General features: G+C 45.8%; 1 protein-coding gene across 6 annotated transcripts in view; it reads right to left on the bottom strand.

The window, feature by feature from the left end:
- The window catches only part of EBF2 (EBF transcription factor 2), a 138,728-nt gene extending 121,627 nt beyond the window's left edge, over positions 1–17,101 (bottom strand). Inside the window, exons 1-3 of one of the 6 annotated variants that reach the window (XM_069035386.1) lie at positions 16,922–17,101; positions 16,763–16,826; positions 2,110–2,555 (exon numbers count right to left, since the gene is read on the bottom strand). In XM_069035386.1, coding sequence (XP_068891487.1) covers positions 2,110–2,240 — 131 coding nt within the window. In that variant the 5' untranslated portion in view covers positions 2,241–2,555; positions 16,763–16,826; positions 16,922–17,101. Of the gene's footprint in view, positions 1–2,109; positions 2,598–16,762; positions 16,827–16,921 lie in introns of all 6 variants that reach the window. The other 5 variants (XM_069035384.1, XM_069035387.1, XM_069035388.1 and 2 more) reach the window with 5 other exon arrangements.
- Positions 17,102–18,896: the final 1,795 nt, after the last annotated feature.

The raw sequence follows: 18,896 nt of genomic DNA, 5'->3' as shown, positions 1-18,896 counted from the left end.
CTCGGGGCTGGCACTGGAACCCCAATTTCGGCGTGGCCCCGCTCCCTGCACGCCCCGGGGACAACGCTAATTTACAGAGAGGGGCTAATGCTAAAGGCAGCGTGTATTTGCCTTCCTCCGCTCGTTTCCCTGCCTGTCACGCTCCTTGCCGGAATGCAGCAGGGTGGGAAGTGGCTGTAACGTGTCAGAGGGTCTGGAAGTGCTCTCTGCACATCCCGGTCCCGCTCCCTTTTCCTGTAGGAGAAAACAAGCGACCCTAAAAATCTTTCCTACGGGCAGGCTGTCAGCCGGGGGACACCTCTGTTGTGGGCAGAGATGACTTTCGGGCAGAGCAGCCACTTCCCTCGGCAGCGAAGTTTGTCTTTAGTCACTGAATTATTTGAAACGATTCCTGCACATTGAAACTCTGATTTAAAGTGAAAGAATTTAGACTCGGGTTAACCAGCCCTTGCGAAAATCTTGTCCCTGACTGCAGAAAACGTTGTGATGTTTCCCACGCGTTTCCTGGCTTGGAAAGATTCAAATGCTTCTGTTTACCCACAATATCCCTGACTGCAGCTTTCTTTCTTTGTGAAATTTGTTGTTGTTCCCTCGCTCTAAGGCAAATTTCTACCTACTGCGGAGAAAATAGGTGCACATGAGCACCTCCCAATTACTTAATAGACAGATTCAGTTGATGTGCCAGACTAGTTAGAAGTTGGACAGCTTTGGGTTTTAGTCCCCAGAATAGCTCCACAGCACCGGCAGAAGTATTTCACTCTTTCGGAGAACTACAGATGTTTCCCTGTGTTTTCCTTGCCAAAGAGGTACGGTGTGATCTCACCACATCCGCCACAACTGCACCTAGCTCGGGGCTTCCTCTCATTCTGCGAGGAAAAATTGGGATTTATTGGTTTGTTAGGGATATCTGGGAGAAAAACCTGGCGATGCCAGCGGGCAGCACAACGCGGCTGCACCTCCACCGCTCCCGTGGAGTCTTGGCAGGAGCCGGTTTCCTTTTACTTTCGGTTTCCTCGAGGATAAACCTCTTCCCCCTCAACCGTATTTATAAAACGCTCTATCGACATTCATAAAACTCTGATAACTCCTCCCATGGCGCTTGGAAAACCTTGCTGCCAGATCAGGCCGGGGGTGGGGGCATGGATGTACTATTTCTAAAATGTCCCTGTTTCATCTGAAGTCCCCTCTGCTGTTTCATGCCCTTCACCTTGTCTCTAATACTAAATAAAACCCAGCTTGTTCCCGGGGTTCCCAATTTAGCCTTCCCCGACGCTACCACTTTTTTTTTTTTAGTTTTTTTATAGGTTTTTTTTTTAAGCTATCCAGAAGGCAAGGAGAAAAAAAAAATACCTAAAAGAATTTTCATCGTCTTACCCCTACTGGGAAGAGACTGGGATAGCTGTCCTGTGCCGACTTGGCTGGGAAGAGAAAATAAAAGGGGGGCGTAAAGGGAGATAACCCGCCCAAACAAGTGGGAAACAAACAGCCAAGCCCCAATTTCGGGCTGTTCAGCGGCATTTCAGCTCAGCAGAGACCTCTCGGACGCTCGGGCAGGTGCTCCAGGCGGGCGGGCGCGGAATGCCCGCGGTGCCCCGCGGTGCCCGTGCCCTCCCCTGCTCCCTCGGACCCTGCTCTGCCTGCCCTGAACCCACGGGCAAAGATTTCGGCAATGCCCACCGTGAATTAAGCGAAACAAGACGGGCCGGGGGGCTGGGGTTTGACATCTACATTTAAGTTCATTCTAACTTGGTCGCCTTCTGTTCGGCTGTCTGGACCAGCAAGCAGGGAGGAGTACCCTGGGTCGCTGGGAACAACCAAGCCAGCGCCCCACACATCTTCCTGGGGCAGAAAATGAAAGGATGATCCCATCTCGCTGTCATCTGAGCCCCGCACTGGGTTTTAGGACTCCTGATGCTTTCCGGTTTTAGAGCGCTGCTGCCTAACTCTAGCTCCCACTGCTTTTCGCTGACTGGAGGAGACCAGGAGAGGGACAGAGAGGAAATAAATAAATTTAATATCAAATGCAAACAACAGGGAGTAAATAAACGGTTTTCTTAAAAAGAAAAATAACGAGCAGGGGGAAATTGGGAGAGAAATAGTCACGGTTACCTTTGTGCTGCTACGTTTGCATCCACAACCCCAACGTTTCTGACCCAGGACCTGACGGAATCCATCTCAGAACCTAGAGATTTATCTTTCAGAATTGGTCCTCTTCCTAAAGTGTCTTGAATCCCAAACATTTAAAAAGTCTATTCCAACTAGCAACAGTTTCCTTCTGGAAGATAAGGGAGAAGGAAAAAAAAAAAAAGAGAAAACCAAAACGACGCAGCCTTTGAATCTGACACACGCAAATCCCAGGAAAGTGAAGTTCAGCTTTAAAACCAACTTCTTCTGCTTTTTAACGCTACGTGTTTTCAACGCCTTCAAAAGGGGAAGAAAGTTTTTCCTCTTGCCAAGTAAAAGTTACGCTGATTCAGTCTTGCCTGGTATCATCATCTTTCACACGCAGGCGAGCGAGCCGCATCCAGAAACCGATCGCCGCTAACGAGGATCACCTGTTCCTCAAACAGACAACGGCGAGAAGGATCGATTGCTGCCTAATCCAGGAAGAAGAGAGGAAGGAGAGAAAAAAAAAAAAAAACAAAAAACCAACAAACCAAACAACAAAAACCCGACGGCAGACGTGGGGTGAATTGGGAAGGAAAGGCAGAAATGGAGCTGAGGAGCGGCCGGTCCCACCCCGCGCGCGGGCAGCGCCGGCCCTTCCCGCGCGGCGGCATGAATGGGTTACACGGTGGGAGCGGGCGGCGCGCGGGGGGCGGGGCCCCGCGCCATATAAGGAGATCTCATTTGCATCTCGCGCCGCGATTGGTTGAGACGCGCGGCCGCGCTCCGCCCCCTTCCCCCCCCCCACCCCAGCGCGGCCGGGCAGGGGAAGCGCGGGGCTGTCGCGATATGGGGATGTCGCGATCGGGTGGATGGAGAGGGGTTGTGGGCATGGCCCGGCAGCCCCACATGGAGAGGTGCTGCCTCAAACCGCACAAACTGTGCGAAAGCGGCGGGACCGGGGTCCTGCCGCCCACCCTGGGACAGCCGGACCACGGGCAGGGGAACTGCGAGTTTGTCGTGATGGGTTTATCGTCATAGCCCGGCAGCCCCACACCGAACGGTGCTGCCCCAGAACGTATAAACTGTGCTAAAGCTGCGGGACTGGGCTGGAAGGAGCGCGCCCGACGCCCGCCTCGTGGCTGCCGAAGCCCGGGCAGGGGAACAGCGGGCTTATCGTGATGGCTTATCGCGATGGTTTATCGCGATGGTTTATCGCGATGGCTTATAGCCAGGGCCCGGCAGCCTCACCCGGAGCGGTGCTGCTCCAGACCGCACAGAGTGCGCCGAAACCGCGGGGCCGGAGCGGGAGGAGCGCGCCCGTCCCGGGACAGCGGAGTCGGGCACGGCCCCCGCGGGCTCATCGTGATGTCCCCGCAGCCTCAGCCCGACCTGTCCTGCCGCAGAACACCCAAACTGTGCTAGGAGCAGCGATCTCTGTCCGCCTGACCTCGCCGCCTTGCCAAAGCCGCCGCACGGGTAGTGGCCGCTTCGCTCTCAGGCGCGGGATTTAAAATGAAAAACTGCTCCGAGGGAGAAGAAATGGGTCTGGGGGAGGGTTTAGGCAGAGGCTGCCTGCAGGGCAAGAGCCAGCCGGAGACTTGCAGGCACCCAGCAGAGCCCAAAGTTACACCCTGAGAGCTGTCAGGTCTCACCTTAAAACTTTTTGTAACATCCCATGTAGGCAACATTTCCCATTAAAGGAAATCGGAGCTCTTCCCAGCCCGGCCCGTGGTGACCCGGACCATACTACGTCTGCATTTATTTTAGTTTATTTTTTTAAACTGCTCTGCCTTGGTGATATTTTCCTCCTGGCCCTTTTGTATTCTGATCCGTGTATAGATCTGCCTCTGAAATCTATATAACACCAACGCGAAAACAGATTTCAAGACAATGAATGCAAATCTGTGCTCAGAGACCATCTGCCAGATGAGGGAATCAGATGTTCGGTAGTTAAAGGGACAGCGCAAGGATTTCCTTGACTCATTATGTGCAGCTCTTCTCTTTAACCTGCTTTATCTGTTGTTTTTTGGGGGGTTTTTTGTTGTTGTTGTTTTTTTTTTTAACGGGATAGAACTATAATTTCCATTTCAGAATAAATCCGAACTCCTTCCATCCACGTTCAGCCGCGATTCAAAAAGCCACCCATTAAATACTAGATTATTTTCGCGGAGTTTCATACAGTTCTCTCCAAAAAGAATCTCAAATTAAAATCTTCCCATAAAAGTTTCATAAAAATATATCCTTAATTCAGGCACGATTGAGGGCAAAGCCGGGACTCAGATTTATTCTGTCTACATAAGTGACAGACATGGTATTGGATGAACTAATACATCTCACCCAATCTTTGTTCAAGGAAATTTGCCATGCTAACCCACCTCCCCAAATTGATAAATATGCAGGAAGTGATTTTGCCAGGTTAGCAAAAGGCGAGGCTGGCGTTATTTAAACGTTAGAGAAAAGCAACAGCAGTTTGATGGAGCTATAGGGTGGAGGCCAGTCTTTCAAGATATGATCTTAGCATCTCTGAGATGCAATTTCTCTGTATTAGAAAGCCCAAACCAACCAAAGCGGGTAAGATATTAATAAATAATAATAATAATGATAATAATAAAAAGTGAGAAACCAGAGCATGTAAGATAAATATACAGGCGATGGTCAGGCGTATTATGGTGGGGTTTTTCACCTTTTACAAAAGACGTGGGTACATTTTCTCGAACAAAAGCCTCTTCTTTGTACTGAGATCATTTCTGGCTATGCCACTCTGACCGTTCCTACGTTTATTCCTAAACCCGGGGCAGGGGCGGAAGGGGAGGGGGAGGAATTCCCTCTCGCTGCAACCTTGGCCGATGCGTTCGCAAGGAGAGAACGCTCCCTAACAAACCCGAGCCCATCTCTCCTGGAGATAAAGCCGAGCCTATCCCCGCAAGGTCGGGTCCAACCCAGCCACTCTCTCAGCCCCAGCCCGGTGGCTCCAGCCCCGCCAGCGCCGGGAACAAAGGGGACTCGTGTGCCGTGGCCCCGGGGGACTCCCGCTTTTAGGGATTCGTGGCGGGTCAGAGGGCAGCGCCGCAGGTCAGGGGGGATGCGCTCCCTTCGCCCCAAACAGCTGCCACCAGAATTTGGCACTCGAGGCACAGATGCAGGGAGCATCGTCCCCTCCTGTCCCCGCGGGGGCTGTGGCCGTGGGGTGCCCCCTCCCCACCATCGCGGGGGGCCTGGGGAGCGGCGGGGGAGCTGCTCCAGGCAGGGGAAGCGCTTTCGGGGTAGAATTTGCTCCCCCAGCCAAGTTTCTCACCTTTAAGATACGCTGCAAAAGGACACGAGTCTTTGAATACTTCTGAAATGATAGACTCCTGCTCTAGATTCCCCATTTCAAGCCCAAATTGTATTTAAACAGAGCGAAAAGCCCATCTCCCAGACTCTTCTGATGCAAATTCACTCAGAAAAAAAGCAGCGTTTACACCGGTGCGACCGCCGATAAATCTGGATTTGCACTTAAGAGGTTACCGCGGTTCGGCTCGGGGAGTCGGATCCAGCGGCAGGCAAACGGCACCGCAGAACTCCGGGACGGATGGGGGGTAAAGAGCCCCCAAAACAACCTTTCAGAGCCCGGTAAAGCGAGGGGAGCCTCCAGCAGCGCATCCGCCGTGCCGTAAATACAATTACAGACACAAACGGGAGCTGAAGGATTGGGAAGGGGCTCCGGAGCCAAGAGGCGCCGGGAGCGGCTCTGACTCCGCGGTTCTCCGGGCGAAGGAAGGGGAAAGGCGTCGGGCCGGGCAACCCTCGCATCCCCCGGGCTCGGGGGTCCCTCTCGGCAGCCTCCGAATCCCCACAACTTTCCGCCCCGCGGGTTTCATTCTGCGAATCGCTTCGAGCGATTTTCTTCCTCGGACTGAAAAAGAAAAGGCGGGGGGGAGGGGGGGGGGGATTGGAAAAGCAACTGGTTCGGTGAGTGCTGATCATTTCCTCCTGGAGGAAGAGCGATTCCCCTCCAGACTGCCGCACTCGTTTCCACATGCCGGGGTCAAAATGACAGGTGAGGCAGATCTGACGTGGTAAAGAGAGATGCTTGTCTTTGTTAGCAGGTTTTTAACAGCGGCGTTTCATACACCGGAGTTAACTTTCACTCCCCGGCACATCTCAGCAACTCCCAGCAGGAAGAAAGATGGATAGAAGATACTATTTAACCCATTTAAAAGCAAAACCTTAAACTACTAGTGTTTCTTCTCACATTTAAGGGGAGAATGACAGAAAAAAAAAAAAAAAAAAAAAACCAACCAAAAAAGCTAAATTAAGCCTAAAGATGACACTTCGAAGGAAACGTTTAACTCTTGTTCCTATTCATTTGTGAGGATTCACCAACCTTCAGGTGTCTCAAGGGAACGAATTGAAGGTTAAAATTACCAGTGTCAGAATTGAGAAAGACAACTAATATTTCCCTCTTCATCCACTAATCTCACTGGAAGGTTCATTTTTCCGGTATACCTGTACCAGAAAAATAAGTATGCCTTTTAGAAATGTTTCCTTAAGCTGCTAACAGCTTCAGGTTCTGAGTCATGACTGTTCAAGCACACATCAACTGCACTTTTGGCAATATAATAACGGTGTTCAACAAACAAAGAAGTCCCCAAAATAACTTTCAAGAGCCGAACATCAGCATAAACAAAATATTCACTTGCACGGGGTAGCCTGTGATAGAAATGTGGCTACAAAAAACAGGAGCAGGCTGAGCCCTGAGCTGTGGAATGAGGAGTGTGAGGAGGGCAGTCAGAGCACTGTGTACAGAACTGGACTAGAAAATTGCTCCAACTGATGCAACACCGCTCTGGATTTACAAGGCTCTTGATTTAACTAAAATAAAAACATACGTAAGGAAAAAAGCCTCGTAATACATTTTTAACAGGGGAGGTTTAAAGCAGTTCAGGTGGGTGCAACTAAATCCTGAAAGCAACTTGAGTTCTTAACTGAGAAAACTGCAAAGCAAGGTCTGAAGTGAGCAGTGCTTTCAGTTATATTTACTGTAAACCTGGTTTTATACAATCAACACATCTCTCAGAAGAGAGCTCCCCATCTCATTGCTGGAAAAAGTTGAACACCCAAGTATAAAACAACAGATCCTCATCACAGCCCCCCATGCCATCAGTAAATAAGCAGCAACGTGGGTTGATAGCTGTAAAACTGTGAGCCCTACCTGGTCTCTGCCTCTTTCTCTCCCCCTTCCCTCTGGCACCATAAAGGCACTATTTTACTATATTTACTGGAGGCAGCTCTCTCCACACTCATCAGCCCTCACAAACTGCCCGTTGCAGAGATTCCACCCATCACACTCATAAGCAGTGAACAAAGGAATGCTTTCAAACTTACAAATGCATAAGTAAACATTTAATAACTTCTTCTCCACCTCATCTTTCCCAAAAGAGAGAAAACATTGTATCCATCAGATCCACTTCTGAGTCTCCTGTTCATTCCAATAAGTAGGTGTTTCTCTTTTCACTAGAACAGAAAAACACATCTGCTAGGTTTTATATCCAACTTTTTTTCCTTTAAAAAATACTTTTACTGCCTTTTGCCTAGCATAGTTTTTGGAACACGTTAGCAAATAATATTTTACCATGGGGAGTGTGTGTTCCATTTTATTTTATAATGCAGATTTGAGGAGTCGTAGCGCTGAAGTTTGTTTTTGTAACCACATGGAGGTTTGAAGCAACAACCACACTCAGGAAAAATACTTGAGGCGGGTGTATATTTGTGCTGGGATCCTCTCCCTCATTTTGCACTTTATGGAAAGCAATCAAAGTCAACTTTTCAATATGTCTTTGTATATAAACTATTTGAAATATTCACCAGGAAAGAGTTTAGATTATCACAGTCTTTCTAGTGCCACATGTGTGCTTAGGATCCAACCCCAGCTGTCAAACAGAGTCTCCACAAGCAACTGGACAAACGCAGACACGCTGGAGATCAGAATTCAATTAATTCATTAACGTATGGACCAAATAAAAGTGGTCCCCAGAACAGCAAACACTGTTATACTGGCACTTAACCTACACTAGTCACTCAAGTGGTCTTACAAGAATTACTTGACAATACAGCCTAACCTCACGTTCAAACACGTGCACTGTCAGGGCCTAATTTTTATTACTTGGCTCAACTGAATGCAGCTCTGCCTTAAACAGGTGTCTCACTTTAATTACAGGTGTCTCACTTTAATTACATCAATAGTCACACTCAAGTCATGCCACAGGGACACTTTGCCAGCTCAAAAGTCAGCAAACCTTAAGCAACTCTCTGAACAAAAACCCTTCTTTTAAAAAGTGTTTAAAAATAGAAGAATTGCAAGTTTCTGTAGTTCTTCCATGAAGCAGAACCTAACATTTAAACTGGAATACTCTCGAGTGCCAGGGATATAAAACTACTTTGATACGAACTGGTATTGTAGCAGGAATATGCAAATTGTGTTTCATTCCAAATTCACCAGTTTTGCCTTGATTGATAGAAAAGGGGGGGGGCACATTAGGATTACGAAAATCACTTGGACCATCAATAATCATAACACCTGCCTCTTGTAAAGCTTCCTGGGCCTTCTTTTAAAGCATCTGGTAATAGAAGCTAAAATAAAATACACAAAAAAATCTAATCTAATCTGACTATTCCTACATTCTTTCCATAAGGCAAGAAAGAGGCAGTAAAAAGCCCAATATTCTACAATTAGAGATTTACAACCTTGGAGAGACAGCTCAGCTCTTCTCTGAAGAACATTAAACAAAGAAACTTTGGGTTATTTGGTGAAACAGAACTATTAACACTTCAGAAAGTCAATAGGATTTCTACCTCAGTACATTGCACTTCAAAAGCTGCCAAATTACACAGACAGATTCGGATCCTGAGAAGATTTGCACCTGTATCAGAAGCAGGGAAGCTGATTTTATGTGCCACCAGCTCCTCTCATCAGATCTTTCCATGGTTACTTCCCATAACCAGTAAAAATGCCAAAAATAAAAGCTCAACATTTAAGCCATCAGGATCTAGGTTAGTCTAAACATTATCTTCTGGGAGGTAAGAAATCTTCCCCAAGTTTTAGGCTTTCTGCACTATTTAATTACAGTTTACCATTTGAACTGTTTCTTTCATCACTGATTTTAAATATTTAGAGGCAGGCTAAACAGCAATGCTTTGAAAGTTTCTCACACCTAAATGGTTCTGATACTTAAAAGCATTTGTTCAGCCTGGTTGTAGAGCATCACATTTTCATCAGTTAGGTGAGTAAAAATATATTTTACTAAATAATCTGATACTATTAATGTCTTTCAAGAGAAAGCTCTGCTTGCTAGACAGAAATGGCTACAGGAATATTTTCAAGTGAAAGCTGGAGCTTGTTCTTACCAGGCCTGATCTTGCTGCAGACTGTGAATGGAAGAAAGGAAATTATATGCCATATGCTTCAACATATTCCAGCCTTCATATGCTCTGAACACATGCTCTTGAAAACAGCAGAGGGTGTTTTCCTTCCCTGAAGCCAAAGAATGCATGTGGACCACGAAGCTGTGTCTGCTCAGGGTGCTCTGAAACCCTCTGAACTCACTCATCTGTTCCTGCAGACTCGGAATCAGCCAAGGTTATTTTTTGTCTTCAGCATCATCTCGAGGCATGGGACTATCAGAGAAGTGTTCAGTGACCACTGCTATGGATGGACTGAGCAACTGGCTTGGTCAAATGCACGTCACACATCTTTAAGACATATCACACACCTTTAACATTTTCTATCTGCTCTCTGCCTCCACTGGTACCTCACTGTAGAGACCAAAACACCAAATTATGGTGCTTTCAATTGACTTTGTGCTTTTATACCATCCTAGTACCCAAGGTCTAATCCAGATGAGATAAAGCTCCTCCACTGCACCACTCACAATCCAGACTTTAGAAGAAACAATGAGGGGAATGGAATGGAGCAGAGGCACGGAGAAGGAAGCCAGGAGGAGAAAACACAACCTCAGAACACTCTAGGACGACACAGTATCATTAGTAAACAGCTATAGGACTTGCTGTTCACTGACTTTCCCCTTCACTGCAGTCCTATTGGGTCAGAGCAGTGTCCAAAGACTCACAGGACAGAGGACATCAGCCTACAGAAGTGACAGCCCTGGGTATGGGCACGGCCTCAAGTCTAGAAAGCACCTGATGCTAGAGGGGCTGGAGCCCCAAGATTTGATATTTGAGCTACAAAGTTTGAGAGGCTCCCATGCTGTACTCCAAGATAAAAGCGCCCAGCACTGGATTTTGCCCTGAGCTGTGCACAGGCACCTCCAGACCCCAGATTTGCTCTGCTGACCTCGAGGTGACCAGGCAGTGGGACACACCCAGGGAAGGCCAGGCTGGAGAACAGCACAGCACGTGCAGCCTCTGGAGGGGAGAGCCATCCCACAGGATGCTTTATGGCATCTGATTTTTCCTGCCGCAGAATATGAATAATGTTAATGGTGACAGAGCCTACAGGCAATAAAAGGCCTTGGCAGGTATCAAACAGCTCCAAACTTTGCTTTGGCTCCCTTCCAGGGGCCACAGCCAGCCAGCACTTCCTACTCCAGCCTAGGACCAGTGACCATTAAGGAATTACATGGCCTTACTGGTTTCCAGTGAGAAAACAGAGAGAAAATGTATTATATTTTGATTAAAAAAAAAAAATCCCCCCAAAACCAGAAAGGAAGAAATCTGTGTTTCACACACACCTGCCCCCATTTTTAATATATATTTCTAATGGATAAGGAAATTGTTATTATTCACATATTCAGCTGCCAAGGCTCCAAACAAAAACATAGGTTGGGAAGTCAATGAAAAAATCTCTATTGTCATCCCTTGTCCAAACAGCATGTGAAGGCTCAAACCAAGAATCCAGAGCTCCCCAGTGCTAAGTTATTCATAGGAATTTGTAAAGAGCTCCAAAGAGAACTCGAGTGTGGGAAGAAATAAGACTACAGGATGAAAAAAGTAAGAAAGCAGAATTTTTCTGGGCATTATTAGTTCTGCATAGCACTCAGCTATGGCCAAGTGGTAAGGACCCGCATTTCAAAGCAAAAAAATCACATTATACCATTTCCACTGCTTTTTTTTTTGGTCAGCCAGGATAATCAGCATTAGCAATCAGGCAAAATACTTTGTGTTAACTAATAAGTCATACTTAGAAACACTTCTCATTTCACGTCTCCAAACTATAAAAGAACAAAGTTTTCTTCAGTGACTAGTCCAGTTTGGGAGAGTGCTTTTGAGAGAACTGACCCAGTTAAATTCTTCCTGTTTCCCCTTAGGTTTTAATTTCTTGATTGCTATTCCCTGGTTTTGTTGACCACTGGAGTTTCAATAAAATGATATAATCCAGTAAGAGTCAAATGGGTTGTTTCTTCCTTATTCTGACCCAAGCTGACAAACCCCATTTCAGTGAACACCAAGCCCTGGTGCTCAGCATCTGCTGTATCATTCCTGTCCTGTAAAAAGTGGGAGCACAGGGAAGGCAAAGTTGCAGCAGGTCAGCAGCAGAGATGGGTTTGGATCTCAGGAGCTCCTGAATCCTGGGACAATTCCATCCATGGACACGTTCAAAGATGCCCCCAGGGCTCAATTATTGGCACATTTGCCACATACCCTGCAAAATAACAACACTGAAGAAGTACCATTGACAGCCAAAACACAAACATCTGTTTTAGGGAACATCCTTGTGGGCTGGGAACACAACAGCCTCTGCCTCTGGATGGGTTAAATGAGCCAAGGACATTCACTTGGATCGATGGCATCATCTAAAAACTTGATTGTTTTTGAATTTACTGCACTTACACACTCTTACATATGTTCATGGTATGCATATTTAACATATGTACATTTATAATATAAAATTCAAAAGTTGAGCTTGCCACTAGAGGTAAAACTTCAGCTCTCGATGGTTGGAAGGCTTCCACTTCCACACTGTTCGTAAAACAGGAAATATGATTTACAAGCCTTATTAGTTTGCAGAAGTCCTGTTTTACACCTGGCCTAATTATTTGGTAAGATAGGAACTAAATATTTGGTCATCTGAGGTGTTTTAACACCTGCACTGACTTCCTGTCCCCAGGATCTTGGGCACATTTGTTGTTCATGAGTACAACAGGGGAGAATCAGGGAGCTGATGGGCTGGTGAAGTTTCACCCTCAGTTTCAGCAAAGCTGCACTTGGATCCCTGACTTTACAATACACCCCAGCCTTGTCCTTTGTCACAGGAAAACCCCAAGCACCAGACCAAATTTCTCTTGTGCTGTGCAGTGTGGCCCAGAAAGCCCAAATATCCAGGAGTTCAGAATCTGTGTGCAAGTGAGGAAATACAGGTTAGAGGAAATAAAGAGGATATGTCTGTAGGTTGAGTGTAAAAGAGCAGTTAGTATAAAAGCAGAAGTCCATTCAATTGACAAAAGCCAAACATAAATCTAAAATCACAGTTCTGTGATTTAATCCCTGTAATACAGTTTACAGCTCTTCAGAACAAAGCAGATGAATTCTGATCTGCATTTCCCCCATATCCTACTACAAAACTCACCCTCAGATCTAGAGAATTCCTAGAAAATGAAAGGGAGAAGATCAACAATCTTGTTTGAAACTTTGCAAAGTCCGAAGAGTTTGTCAGGCAACTTTCTCCTCAGGCACTGAGAGATGCTGCAGGAGGAAGGGGAGAGCTGAAAGGTGATGGGAAACAGGCTGATAAGGCAGCAGCTCTGATAGTGCTGGGGGAAGGCCCTTAAAGAGGCCATGGAAAGATCTTGGAAAAGGATGGATAAGGGAATAGCAGAAGGAAGAAGTGTAGCTGAACCAACAACTTAAATTGATCCCCCTTCATAGTACAATAAACGTGGGGAGCACTGCCAGCACAGCCACAACAGCAGGACATCCCTATCCTAGAGCCCAAGCCTGGAAATTCAGGTAGAAAGCCAAAACTCAAATCTTTAAAATATCATTAAGGTGGGAGTATTGAGACTTATTCACGTTTCAAGTGCACAGATCCAGGAATTGGGCTCAGCATGAGCTGCCTCTGGTGCTGAGCCCCCAACACTCAACTCATTTGTGCAAATTTACCAACAACATGCAAGTGACAGATATTTTGTTGCTGTACCTCTTGATTCTGCAAGGATTACACTTTAAATACTCAAGAGAGGGTGTTAGGGTGAGGCAGCACCTGTACATGCCATGAAGAACAGGAGGAGGAGAGGTACATTCCCAATTTACTGATCAGAACCAGGGGTCCTTGAAATTTAAGCCACTTGCCTGAAATAATACAGGAAGAAAGAGCTCAGTCCTACTCTCCCACTTTGCAGAGCTGTCTTCCAGATCACAAGTGCCCTCAGTCCTTTTGTAGCACAGCTAAATGTTATTCAAATTGCTTAGTGTTGCGGGAAGCAGGAGAGGAAAATGTTCTAAAAGAGAAAATAAGAGTCCCTACCATCAAGAAAAGTATTTTACACTCCTGATTAATTATGCAACAGAGTCAAATATTTAAAACAGGATTTCCTTTCTGAAAATAATGCTGGTGCAAAAGACAAACCTGCAGTTCAAACATGCAGAAATACTGAAATCATGGTATTTCATGCACCATTTACCTGGGCAATGCCACCACCTTGTGGTCTGCAGAGCCACTCTCTGCTCCAATCCCAATGCCTTCAGCAGGAACTGAACCTAAAGCGTTTGCTGTTCTTTTTTGAGGGAGCTTTGCTCAGACTCCACTGCTGAACAGCCCTAGCAGGAGGCACTGATGGAATTTAAAGATATATGATTGTTTAGCCGTTGTTAGTACAAATTAATACCTGTTCTCAACGCAAAGTTACGCCCACTCAGTGAGCACAGCACGTCCTATTCATGTAACCCTGAAAAAAGGCCTTTCTTGTACTGTTATTCCAGCAGAGATTTCTTTTCTCTCTTCTGAACCATATTTTATTCCAACGGGCTTTCCCACCCAAACTTTTCTTTTTCCTTACAGCACCTTGAGGTCAAACTGATTCCCATAAGGTCTTGCCACTCCCCACTTCGAGCAGTGTAAATGCACATTTTGCTTCCCAAGTGACAATTCATAGAAATGTTTGCTCATACTTTATGTTTGGAGCAGAAACACAGTATTTGCTGCTATATTACAGCCTGGACTTACTGATGATCAGAGGTATCTGCTTTCCAAGAGGATGGAACATTTCCTGCCACGTGGCCCAGGCACACACAGGAGAACAACTCCATAACTGTGGAAGTACTTCAGCAGTGGCAGCAGAGTCAGATAAGCAGCACCACAAAAGTCAATCCTCACCAAACTGGAAATATCTTAACCTCAAGCCTGATTTCTCCCTGTCACAGAACACTGGTTCTGCAAGTCAGACATCACCTGGAAAGATAAGGGAGCACTTGGATAGCTGCTGGCCTTGGAAAAACCCCCAAAACCCAACAAACAACCCCAACAGCACACACACAAATTACAGTCTGTCCTGGGAGTTAGTGGCAGCCCCTCTGATGAATTTGAAGCACATATTTTGGCTGGTTTGGACATACTGCCTGTTTCAAGCACAAGATTATCTCCAGCAGGCAGTTTCTCCAGGACACTAACTCACCCTGCAGGTCACTGGAGCAGGAGCCCAGTTTCACAGCCCTACTCAGAGAAGTTTGTTGAGACATGATGGCCTCAATCTAAACCAGGTTCCACAGAGCCTGGTACATAACAAGCTTTCCTCCACACCAGGTTTTTGTTCCCCCAAGCACAAATGGCAGCATAGGCTTGAAAAGATGCTCAGTACAGAAGGAAGGGAAAGAGCTGTCCCTGCCACCCCAGAGCAGTTCTGCATAAAGGCAAATTTCCTTCTGGATTAGACCCAGCTTTCAGTGCCTACACAGATCAAATGGAGGATTAATAATCCCAGGTTTTGCCAAGGACTTGTGCCTTTGCAGCGTGACTAAAGATCCTCAGGTGACAGGCAAAAAAAAAGGGGATATCAAAGTTCTCATGTTTGGCCACATGAGTACTTATTACAAAATCCAGTTCCACTCTAAGTAGAAAAAGCCTATCTGAAGCTACCATAAAGATATAAAAATACTTTGGATATCTTCTACTGATACAATCAAGACATCCTGTATGATGTAAGCCCAGGCTGCTTTCCAGTGCACAAAAACACTGGCAACAATTTTTCCTGCCATGACCGACACAGAATTGATTCAGGGTAACATCAGAGGCAAGAACACCTTCCAGGAACAGGACATTGCCTGCCTCCAGCATCTTCCTCAGAGGCAGAATTATATCTTCTGTTTGTACTGCAACTCTTGGATGAAACCACCACCTTGTCAGCTTTATACTCCTTTTACCAGTTAATTTTGCAGTTCCATTACTCCAATTTACACTTGCCAAATAGTCATGGACCTCAGAGAGTTTTACAGCATAGTCAAACTCATTCCAAAAACATTGAAAGCTACTACCTTTCCTCTTCCTTTACCTTGCTGCTTCTTTCACATCTCAGTGGAGCAGCTTCAGAGCTCTGTCAGTGAAACAACAGAGGCCACACTTCACGGGGAAGGGTGGCTGGAATGATTTATTACAGAATCAGCCATTTACAACCACTCTCATTTTCTCCAAAGCCGATCAAGACAAACCTGGATCTCTGGACTAGAAACATCTGCTTTGGGAGTGATTAAGAACAGTTATGGAGTCATTCCCATCATTTTCCTTGCTCAGACAAGCTCTAGGGTCCAATTTCTATAGGCATTTGAGCACCTTATTCCCTTGGGCTCCTTTTGAAACTTTTAGCCCATAAAGTCTTCCCCCTAAATCCCACTGGCATTTGCTACATTCACATGCTATATTTAAACCTCTTAATCTAAATTACAAACTCGATAGCCTCTTTACAGCATTCCTAGTGCACTTTGCACAACAGGATCCTCATCACCAACAGGCATTTACACAGCTATTAGCATAAAAAACATTTATTGGGAAAAAAAGTAACCTTATGGTCTAGGGCTTGAATTTAATTTACAGGCATTGTAAATAGCAGGAAGAACAAGGAGTCAGCAGGAAGTGCTTTATCAAATGCAACACAGATAAGAGCATGTCTGAATTTTGCTAAATACTTGTATTTTTAGTATTTCATTGTGCATTCAAAACGCTTGGGGGGAATAGAATATCACATCTTGGGGAGTTGGAGGTGATAATAAACACAGGGAAGTCTCCAGTCTTATCTGGAGCAACTGAGTGTCAGATTATGACACAAAAGCTGTGCGGGTGTGTTGAACTTTGTCTTACAAGCAGCACCTGAGTATTTGAAAATTTGTCCCTCCCTGCCTCAGTAATACCCTCTTTTACCCAGCATTCCTCCCCACATTTCAGCCCACAGTAAAACCATCTCCCATTTATTATATTTATGGAGAAAAGGTAGAACAAAACCAGAGAACAAGAACACTTGTGAATATTCATTAACTCCTCTTTCTGCAGGCCTTGGTGCTTCACCTCAAGGCACCCCCCTAATAACATTCTGGAGAAGTTCCACTCGTCATTGTTTCATTTCATTGTACCAACTAAGTAAACCCCACCAAACTGCAAACCCAAGAACACCACAAAAAGGCCAAAGAGCTATTTTACAAAAAAGAAGGGGCAGCCCTGCCCTTCCCAAACCTTTCCAGAAGCTCAAAAAGCAAACGGCACCATCTGGGCAGAATCACAGCAAGCTCCAAACCAGCTACAACCAGAGGGGAAAAAAACCACTTCAAGCACCACAGACAGGGCATAACCCCATCCCACCACCCTGCTGCAGCAAATTACATCATCTCCTACCTGGAGAACATCCTCAAACAGTTGTTTTCTCAGCAGAGGAAACCCCCCCACAACAGGCAGAATTGTGGTCTGGGGGAAGAGGACTCATCAGCTCAGGAGCCAAAGCTACCCCACCCAATTCTGAAAGGTTCTGCAGCCCCTCAGAACCCTCTCAGCCTTCAGCACTTCAGTCGAAACACCTGGCACAGTTCACACCTGCTGTAACTTTTCTCATCTTCCCCCCACAGACTTTAAAGCTGATTTCCCCCCTCCCTTTTTCCTAATCTTTCCCTTTTTCTGCACAAGAAGAGAAATATGGATCTTTTAATCACTTTTTAATGAAGGTTTGCTGTTCCAGGGCCATGTGCAAGGCTTGGGGGGGGTGAAGGGGTGTCAAAGCTGTGCTTTCCTCTGAGGAAAAGGCATTTGCAAGCAGAACTTTACTTCAAGCCTTTGGGGTTGGTTTCCACAGCACCCCCTAAGCAGAGAAACCACACTTTCAGCATTTTGTAAACATTTATTTTAACATTTCTTGAACATTTTAAGCATCTTGACTTTTGCCTTGGGAGTCCCAGGGTGGAGAACAGGCACTAATACCAAGAGACTGTTTTTGACTGTAGAAGCTGCAGCAGTGGTCAAGCACATTCTTCTTTCCCCTCACTCCAAAAATGTGGCCTCTTCCCAGACCTAACGTGCAAATTTCCTGTCAGGTTTCTATTTTGACACACAAAATGACACAAATTTAAGGTAAAAGGCCCCAATATCACGTGAACTTCCCCATCATGTACATTAAAGAAAATATATACACACAGCAAGTTAAAGTATATCCCTGAAGAAGGAACTTTTCCTGAAACCTTCTGCAGCAGTGTCAGTATAAAAAAAAAAAAATAAAAAGGAGCTGGAAGTGCTGCCCGGCTCTTTGTGGTGTTTTTACAGCACTTAAAATGATATTTTACATTGGGACTTTTGAGCTGCCACTGTCAAGCAAAAATATTATCTTAAGGGCCAATTTCCGGAAGCAATTTCAATTTCAAAACTAATTTATTTGGGAGGAAGCGAATTTGAGCCTCTTCATGTCAGGATTAACAAATACCCAGTAAAAAACAGGGAGTTTTATCAGCAGATCAGAGGAGCGCGCTCAGATCCTGTTTTCACAGCTGTAAACGCATGAATGGGGCAGATTCCAAAGGCCGAGGCTGGGGAATCTTCCATAGGTGGCAGCATTACTGCAGGATTTTAGGGAGAAATCTAGACGGGCAGGATGATGCTCCAGCATCGACAGGAGATCCCTTATGGGAAAAACCTTCTAGGAAATAATTACTTTATTTCTGCAGTGCTGCGACCCAGACCAGGCTGCCATACAAACCTAGAGGATGAATTTAAAAATCCAGTAGGAAGGCTGGAATTCCATCCAAACAAGGCTTAATAATGAGCTGGACTGATAATTTGTAGCTATTAATAGGCCTGTAATTAACAATAAACTTGACTTTTACTTTCAGAGGCAGAATTAGGGGGGTTACCCCAAAACAGAGGCTCATTTAAAAGGTAATTTCCAGAGTCCCACCACCAGATACACAGGAGGAGCAGAAGCCTCCAGAAGCTGATTTTCCTCAGCTGCTTAATCAGCTTCATTATGTGCATGTGATTCAGAATTCCTGCTTCCCCTTTCTCATCTCTTTTTTAGGACACTGGTACAGAAATGTCCCGGAGGAAGCTGCCTGTTATCTCCCCGGTGCTGTGCCACAGCTGCCTCACCCACTTATGCTTTTCCTTCCCTCTCCTGGCTGATTTCATCCCCAAAAATAAGGAGGAAAAGGCAAAAAGTATAAACCAATCCTTTCAGAGGAGGCTGAAGACATTCCCTGTTTTCAAACCATGCTGAGAAGGGAAACTTGGAACAGAAACTATCCAGGATTTGTGAAATCCCACCTCAAACCTCCTGCCACAGCCGACACAGTACCCACTCCAAATGTTAACCTTCAAGGACAAGTAGCCT

Source organism: Aphelocoma coerulescens, chromosome 22 (genome assembly GCF_041296385.1).
Source record: "Aphelocoma coerulescens isolate FSJ_1873_10779 chromosome 22, UR_Acoe_1.0, whole genome shotgun sequence".
Lineage (NCBI taxonomy): Eukaryota > Metazoa > Chordata > Aves > Passeriformes > Corvidae > Aphelocoma > Aphelocoma coerulescens.
This window is presented reverse-complemented; position numbering and strand designations above follow the sequence as displayed.